The sequence below is a fragment of the Wolffia australiana genome, chromosome 16, assembly GCF_029677425.1.
Source record: "Wolffia australiana isolate 7733 chromosome 16, ASM2967742v1".
NCBI classification, from domain to species: Eukaryota; Viridiplantae; Streptophyta; class Magnoliopsida; order Alismatales; family Araceae; genus Wolffia; species Wolffia australiana.
The window spans coordinates 8171708-8180216 of record NC_135850.1 but is presented as its reverse complement, the minus strand read 5'-3'; the positions used below and the strand labels follow the sequence as shown (position 1 = coordinate 8180216).

The window sequence follows — 8509 nt, the reverse complement described above, 5'->3', positions numbered from 1 at the left end:
AATATAGAATATAGAACAAGTAAGGGGTCGAACTACAGGGAGGCAAAAATAAGAATTTTTATCCAATTTCAATGAAATTAATTCAAAGATGAATTAATTTTGCATTTAATAAATCTTAATTATGCTTAATATATTTTTAATTAATCAAAATCAAGTAAGACCTAATTTTGATTTTAAATATTTCGGTCAGAAAACTTAAATAGAAATATTTCAATTTTAAGATCAGATTAATTCAGATTATTAATTTCCCAATTATTATAAAATTTTAAGACAATTTTTTTATGAATTAAAATCGGGAATTGACTAATCAAGAAAGGGATTTTTAAATTGGACTTCAAGATGGATGAATTTTCTAATCAATTTTTTTTAGGTTTTTCATATATTAAATTAAATTCCTAAATAATAAAAATTGAAATCTAGAGAGAGAAACAAGACAAATTAACCTAGAGAGAGAAAGTGAGGAATTGGGGAAAAGATGAATTCCGACCCTAAATTAAAAATCTAATGATGCAAAAATGTTCTAATTGATGTAGAATTAAAGATCAAAAATCAGATCTTGAATCAGAATCAAAATGCAGCGCTAATTTCATTCAAAACCAACTTCTAGGGCATGTACATTTCGCCCATGCCTTGGCATTTTAGAATTGTTCAAGAAGAAGATTGAATACAAATCAGAAACTTACAACTTTGAGTGCAGAATCAAGAACTGTCGGCTTCCAAAGCATCCCTTGTGTCCTTCCTGGCCAAATCCTTGGAGAGAGCTTCAAAAAGTACTTTTCGCCCTTTTCCATACCTCTATTTAAAGATCCAACCGTCTGGATTGTAGAGGGAGAAAAGACGAACCTACCCTCAAAATTTCAGCCCAATCGGACGTCTAGATCTCAAGATATCAAGGTTTTAGTGAGGATTAATCTAAGCCGTTGGATTTATTTATCTCTCCTCCAAGAAGGTAGGAAATGTCATTATTCTATTTGTCGGCATGATTGTTCTCGTTTTTTGCCTTCTCGGATCACGTGTCGACACGTGGTTGTCGGCGTCCATCGCCCGCAATGATTGGAAATCGATTCCTGAATTTAAATGGCTATAAAATTGCGACGTCAACGCTTTCTCTTTATTTTTGTAAAAAAAAAGAAAATGACAATTAAACAGCCGCAATTTTTTTAATTTTTGAATCCACGTGTGTCGGTTGCCGCGTGCATTAAATGCACGCGGCTAACCAATTGCAGCTTTAATGATTAAAAGCGTGACGCAATTTTTATTCTCTAACACACGTGCGTCGGTTAGCGTGTGCATTTAATGCACTCGGCTAACTGATTCACGTGCAAATTAAAGCACGTGTGTCGGTTGCTGTTGGCATTTAATGCACGCGGCTGACCGACGAGGTAATAATAAAAAAAATAAAAAGTTACCTTTTTCGCCGCCCGTGCCACGTTAGCTTCAAATTATTTGCTCATCATGGCATCACGATTCATGATGCCACAATGAGCTAATCATTGATAAAATCTGGCGCTCCAATCATTTGGCCAAACTTTCGGGCAATGACGTGGACGCCACCTATTTTATAGAAAATTCATTTTAAAATATTAAATAAATTAATAAATATCAATTCCTTTGATTCAAAAATCATTTCTTGACTAAATAATGTTCAGAAAATTATAAAAAAATATGGAAAAATTCCAAAAAAATTATAAAACCCTTACCAACCTTTAGCCAAGTATTTAGAGCCCTGTAAAAAAATATCTCTTCACTGAAAGGATGTTAAATTTCATGTAAAAAATGATAAAAAATCAGAAATAATAGTAAAATCAAAGTGTAAGTGATTTATCTTCATTTTTATATGATAACATGCAAATATAGTCATTAAAACACATAAAGATAATGTAAAATTCATTAATTAATCATGTTAATTTGCAAATTATCAGTCCGTCCGTCCCGTGAGAGCACTACCCGGCGAGAAATTTACTGTTCAGCGCTGTAGCGTCTTCGTCCCGCAAGGACAAGGTTCAAGATGTCTACCCATTGTCACCGGACGACTCTGTTGATTTCTTGGGAGCCAGAACACTTTGCTTGTCGGCAGACACGTACTAAATCTACTCACCCATTGCATCACATCGTAGGTCTTTACCGTCAAGATCCATTGTTGGACGACACCCACCTGGTCGTCGTCCAATTTTGTCGATCTTGACACCTAATCCATCCACCTGCATCACAAAGAGAATTAGATAAAGAAAATATTATAATTAGAGACAGAATTAGAGAGTCGAAGAGAAAGAGAGAATTAAAGACAGAGAAAGGGAGAATTTGATAGGTAGAGAGTAAGGGAGAATAAGAGAGAGAGAGAGAGAGAGAGAATCAGAGAATTAGAGGGAGAGAGAGAATCACAGATATTTCTTCTATTCATCTCAACTCTTCTACCCCCCTTTCTAAATTCTCATCTAATTAGGGTGACTTGATCCTCATTGAAGATCAAATTCAGTTTAATCAGAGTGAAACGACCAATACAATCACCAAATCGAATTCCTTACTAGCTTCCCTTGGACGACACTCGTACTTATCACTATACGTCTTAAGTGGAGTTCTTATAAATTTTATTGCATAAGCCAAAATTCACAACGACAAGGGCTAAAATTTTCATAGTTTTTACCCCTATTTTCGGCTTATCAAGAGACAAAGATGGAATTAGGGACCGAGAGAAAACTAGAGACAGAGTTAGGGAATGAGAGAAAAGTAGAGGGAGAGAAAGCGACGAAAAGAGAGAATCAGATAATTAGAGAGAGAGCAAAAGAGAGAATCAGAGATAAAGAGATTACTAGATAATGATAGAGAGAGAAATAAAGAATCACAGAGAGAGAATAAGAGAGTGAGAGATAGATTAAGAGTGAGGGAGAGAGAAATAGAGAGAGGAAGAGAGAATGAGAGAGAGATAGAAATAAAAAAATTAGAAAGTGAGCAAAATAGAGAATTAGATAAAGAGAATTAGAGAGAGAATTGGGGAACTAGAGAGAGAAAAAAATAGAGAATTAGAGATAGACAACTGAAGAAATATAGAAAGAGAGAGCGAATTAGAGATGGAGGAAGAGCATATCAGAGATTTAGAGAGAGAAAGAGATATTCAGAGATAGAGAGAGAAAATCAGAGAATTAGAGAGAGAGACAATTTTCTCCACATCCTCATCTGCCTGCATAATCTTTTTGATACGCGACTGCAGTGGAACGATAAAATATTTTGAATTTCAGGCATCTGATGATCCTTTTTTCCCCAAGAATGTAGTTTATTCAAGATAGTGAGAGAAGAGATCATGTGCATTTTATGAAAAAAATGATACTTTCTTTAGAAATAAAGCATCAGTTTTAAGAATTTGAAAGCCAACAGAGTAAACTAAATCACAATATCAGTATGAGATCCCTTATTTCTCGTGTTTCTCACGAAGAATGCAGATTCAAACTATTTTTTATCTGTCAGCGATTACAAACCTCAAAACTGTTCGATCACATATGCAAAAGTGATGATCTAAAGGCATAGATCAATTCCAAAGATTGTTGGAACGTGTAAACCCTAGAATGAGATCCCGAGACTGGCTTGCAAGAATCCGATTAAAATCCAGCGGCACTGAAATCTCATTCGTGCAAGGAATAAGCAATAGAGAAGCCAAACATGCATCAGATAAACCAGAAACGAATCCGCCGGTCCGGCATGCGACGCGATCTCAGCAGATCTCAAGTTTGAAGAAGTTACGGCATAAAATACAAAAAAGATTTGAAACGGACGGCAAGAGATCGGTAGAAACATTGAAGGGAAAGTACCGCGGGAAATCTCGTGCCGAGCTTCTTCCTCATTGTTCTCTGCTGATCCAAATCTATACGCGTGTGTGATTTCTCGGTAGATAGATATCAGTTCTGGGAGAGGCTGGGACTCTGAGAACGAGAACGAGGGAGGGAGACTGGGAGTCTGGGACTCTGAGAAAGAGAATGAGAGTAAAAAATCGCACTTTTTAAAAATTATTTTAAAAAAATTCGCACAATTCTGATAATGCGAACCGCACAGGGGTCTGTTCGAAGTTCTGTTTGTCTTCAACTTTGTTCTGTTCAGAAATTCGTACAGAACACACAATTCAGTCCAATTCGCACCAAAGAAACAGGACGGCCATGTCTAGCTACTAGCCAGGGATAGTAGTAGTCAGCCGTCATCCTTCCTCCCTCCCTGCACAGCCTCCTAAGCAGAAAAACAAAAGGGGAGTAGCTAGACCTCTGAACACAAATCTGCTCCTGCTCAGAGGAACCGTACACTTTCTTCGACCTTAAAGTTCACCTAACGAATCAGCGGCACCAGTTTACGCTTGCGTGTTTCGTCTTCAACTTCTTCTTCTTCTCGATATTCGTTACATCTCCATAACGATCTTGCTTCCTTTACAAAGGATTTTGGTAGTCGTACGAATGCGAGTATAGCAAGGAGAAGCTCTGTAAGTCAGCCGCCGATCCACGGTTCGCTATTGGCTTCTTGGTTTTGTTCGTCCCCAGTTCATCTACTCGACCTCAATCAATCAAGGTCTAATGTTCCTGGACGGCTGTTTCCAGTTGGTCTTCTCAGCGCGTGCTGATTAAAGATTTTAGTGATTCAATGAAGCGGGGGATTCCTTTTGGCCGGTGGTTCTTCATCCAGATAGTTACTCAATGAGTAATTTGTAGCCTGAAATGTATTCTTGGAAATTATATAAAGACCCAGAACCTGCCGTGAAGCGCAAAAGTTTGACTCGTTCTGCCGGGGGGGGAGGTCGATAGGCTGAGCTCTTGCGAAGGTACTTCCCTTGCAAATTGCATTTCCCCCACCTTCGGATTTCTCGGAAACCGGAGAAGCAGATCTGTCGCCCGGACATCGCTAGGGCAACAAATGTTTTTCGCGGATTTACCTTCGGGCTTGCGTCGCGCATGCATCGCCGATCTTGCTTCCTTTGTTTGCGCCTGTCTCTTCCTTCTCCGGCAAGAATCGACAATCTCGTCTCTTTCGATCTTTTGCATTTTTTTTTTCTGGGTATTTGATCGCGAATCCCTCGATTATTCAATTGCGTCGATTCAATTAATAGTCCGCCGGCTTTCATTCAGTTCCGCTCCTGCATCCGAACAGGCCGCTAAAAGGGCGTTTGTTTGATGGCGATTCTCGCAGAATCGAAAAGCTGTCGAGGGGGGGGGATGGACGGGGGCAGCGACATCCGGCGATGGGACGAGATGATACCGGATGCTCTAGGGCTGATCTTCTCGAATCTGTCTCTCCAGGACGTGCTGACCGTGGTGCCGAGAGTCTGCAAGTCCTGGGGCGCGGCTGTCGCCGGACCCTACTGCTGGCAGGAGCTCGATATCGAAGAATGGTGCGAGAGATCCAGACCCGAGCTCATCGCTCGCATGCTCCGGCTGCTGATTCCCAGAAGTTCGGGCTCCATTCGTAGGCTCAGCGTGTCCAGCCTCCCTGGTGATCACCTCTTGCGTTACATCGCCAAACAGTAAGTGACGATTTGAATTTCAAAGTTGTTATTTCTCCTGCTTCGATTCGTGCATATCACCTTCCCATGATTTGCCGTTTGATCGGGGAGACGGTTTCTTCGGAGAGATGGTATTTTTGAATTGGAAACATGACCAAAAAATGGATTGAGCAGTGATTGAAAATATTTGAGGTCGGAATTTTTCAAAGATTGGACGGCAGAGTTGGAATCTCCAAGAAAACCTTAACCGCATCTTTTGTTCCTCAACGACGAGAGCGTTTTGAATTTTCTTGAAAATTTTAGGAATTCATGAATTCTTCCTGGGCCATTTGGTTCGAGGATATGAAGTTTACTCAACGGATGACCTGCCTCAGTTTTTACACCCAAACAGTACACGCTGGTATAAAGATTTTGGGTTTCTCATTTTGTTGAACTATCTCGCTGGTCTTTTGCTAAGGGCATTGGCGTCGACATGGTTGTTCTGTTCTATTCGTTTTAAACGAACAAAAAATTCGCACAAAAGAACCGCACAGGGCATTGTTCTTTGTTCTGTTCTTTTCTTTTTTCAAAAACGAAAAAAATTCACACATTCGAACAAATTCGCACATTCGCACAAAACTAGAACGAAAAAAATTCTTTTGTTTGCAAGCGAACAAAAGAATCGCACACAGGTCTGTGCGATGTTCTGTTTGAATTGTTTTTTGTTCTGTTCTGAAAACCGAACAGAACAAACAATTCGCACAAATTCGGACAAAATGAACAGAACAACCACGAAACGATCAGGTTTTCAAAAACGACCACAAAACAGAACGACCATCGGGGAGTATTTTTCTTCAATACATTTAAATCTGTCTTAGAATCTTGGAATTAAAATCTGCCGCTGTCGTCGATGCATACAAATCGATACTGGTCAGAGTAGAGAATGCACCATCCCTTGGCTGCGACTATATCATTTACGGGGAAATGTGCAGGCAGTGTTTTCCTGCGGATTTAATCTTTGACTTTCAATATTGGAAAAGATACTGCCAACATAGATTGAGAGGATCCTAAATAGATGGGCCTAGAAACTGACTGGTTCATTCATTTGCTGCAAGTGTCTTCATTTGGCTCTTGTAAGAGGAAAAGGGCAAAGAGTTCTCTTCGAAAAACTGGACGACAGAAATGGTTTTTGGCGAAGCATAACATCCAGCTTAAAGAGGAAAAGTAGAACCCTTCTATCATCTATAGCTTTTACCACAGTTGGCATGCTTTTGAATCTAACAGTTTTCAATACTGGTTCAATTTACTATTTGCTATTGAATTTAAAAGGGCATTCATTTTTCCAAAAAGATAAAAAAGCATTTGGCAGGAATTCCATAAGAAAATTAAGTCTTGCTGCTCCCATCTTTGATTAAGAGGAATTGGCATTGAGACCCTCACATCTTCTTCTGTCTCTTCTTTTCCTGTCTGCAGCGGCAGCTCCTTGCAGGCCCTTGAGATGCCAAGGAGCGAGATCAGCGACGCCGTGGTGGAAGAGGTGGCAGCGAAGCTTACCAACCTGACCTTCCTGGACTTGAGCTATTGCGTGAAGATGGGTGCCCCCGCACTTGCGGCTTTTGGCCGGCACTGTAAGTCCCTTGTGGGGCTGAAGCGTGTGATGCACCCGGTAGAGGTGGCAGAGAAAACGTGCCAGGACGATGAAGCCCATGCAATAGCTGCCACCATGCCCCAACTCCGGCACATCGAAATCGCCTATCTCCTTCTAACCAACAAGGGTATTCTCGACATTCTCACCCAGTGCCGTGATCTCCAGTTTCTGGACATGCGTGGCTGCTGGGACGTGAAGCTCAAGGAAAATTTCCTCAAGGAGAAGTATGCAGGCCTGAAGGTGCTGGGCCCACTTATCGTCGACAGCTACGAGATGAACTACTGGGATGAATACTCCAACTACTCTGATTCCTCTGGGTACCTGTCCTGGGAGGAGTTTGCTGATGACGTGGAGCTTGAGTTCTTCGATGGGTTTGGCCATGGTGACAATGATGATGGTGCTGATGATGATGGAGCTTGGGATGCTGGGCGGGATCTGGAAGGCCTCCAGGTTAGGTTTTATGGTGCTGGTTTTGATGTGGCTGGTTCTGATTGGCCCCCTTCTCCCTGACCTGTCTCCCTAATCTATCTCTGATCTCTCTCCCTCTCCCTCTCCATCTCTGTTGTGACTTCCTGCAGCAGTCCGCTGTGTGAAGTGTAGATTTGCTCTTCAAATGGAGGTGAGTTCTTCATTCTCTTCTCTCCTGGAAGGTTTGTTACTTCAGCAGCTGGCTTTATGAATTTAAGTCACATCCAGAGTGACGTATTCGATCCACAACTGCCTGAAGTCATGGGATGAGATATGTGCAGCAAGACGTACACCTTTTGAAAACATCCATTAAGTGGCGACAAACCATATGTAATTTTTATTTGTGTCACTGACCACATATCTCATCCCAATTTGCATGTTGATGTTTGATCTAAGAGAAGTTATAGGAAATAATTCATAACATCTCTATATGGTTCTGGAAAAAGAAAATAGTATATGGACATTACACAATTATAATTATTGGAATTCTCTTATAGGGGCAGTCAAATAATGCACCCGACGCTTCAGACAAGCTATCATCTCTGCCTCAAATTCATGACACAACTGGGAAGTGCTAGTTTTGTTTTGCTTGTGGTTAGTGCTGTCAAATCTATAGTCACCATTTTTCTTGCTGCTCGTTCCACACGTGAGACCATTCTATAGGTTGATGACACATTTTCTCTTTATGATCCTATATTTTTTTATTCTCTACAAGGTAGGGTTCATGGTTGGCTTGGTTTCACCCATGTCCTAAAACTGATGTGTTTCAATATTAGTTAATTGTGTCACTAGGATTTAGGTTGCAATAATATTTATCAGTTCTCTTTTTCAGATAAGAAAGTATAGAATCAGAAAGGGTTTGATCTGCAGGGGAGCAGATACATAAAATCTGAAATGTAATTTTTGGTTTTAGGGAAAACAAGTTAAGCAAGGCGCCCTTT

The 8509-nt window shown here is 40.5% G+C and overlaps 1 protein-coding gene and 1 long non-coding RNA gene across 13 annotated transcripts; one reads left to right on the top strand and one right to left on the bottom strand.

Moving 5' to 3' along the window:
* Positions 1-561: 561 nt before the first annotated feature.
* On the bottom strand, positions 562-4184 carry LOC144713594 (uncharacterized). Of its 3 annotated transcripts, none has more exons than XR_013584105.1 (4): positions 4043-4184; positions 3804-3956; positions 1410-2201; positions 562-1081 (listed from the first exon to the last, which is right to left on the bottom strand). It is a non-coding gene; the product is annotated as an uncharacterized LOC144713594 (long non-coding RNA). The 3 variants fall into 3 exon arrangements; XR_013584103.1 differs by having other exon boundaries at positions 562-1067; XR_013584104.1 differs by having other exon boundaries at positions 562-1067; positions 4020-4151.
* A 476-nt stretch (positions 4185-4660) lies between these two features.
* On the top strand, positions 4661-8282 carry FBW2 (F-BOX WITH WD-40 2). 10 transcript variants are annotated; one of them, XM_078588213.1, is made up of 5 exons: positions 4803-5028; positions 5161-5494; positions 6926-7550; positions 7682-7719; positions 8066-8282. In XM_078588213.1, the coding sequence occupies exons 1-4, from the start codon at positions 4926-4928 to the stop codon at positions 7691-7693; spliced, it is 1074 nt and encodes a 357-aa protein (XP_078444339.1). In that variant the 5' UTR covers positions 4803-4925; the 3' UTR covers positions 7694-7719; positions 8066-8282. The 10 variants fall into 10 exon arrangements, 9 of the variants coding, with proteins under 9 accessions (XP_078444341.1, XP_078444340.1, XP_078444339.1 ...); XM_078588211.1 differs by having other exon boundaries at positions 7679-7719; XM_078588215.1 differs by lacking the exons at positions 4803-5028; positions 7682-7719 and adding an exon at positions 4661-4795.
* Positions 8283-8509: the final 227 nt, after the last annotated feature.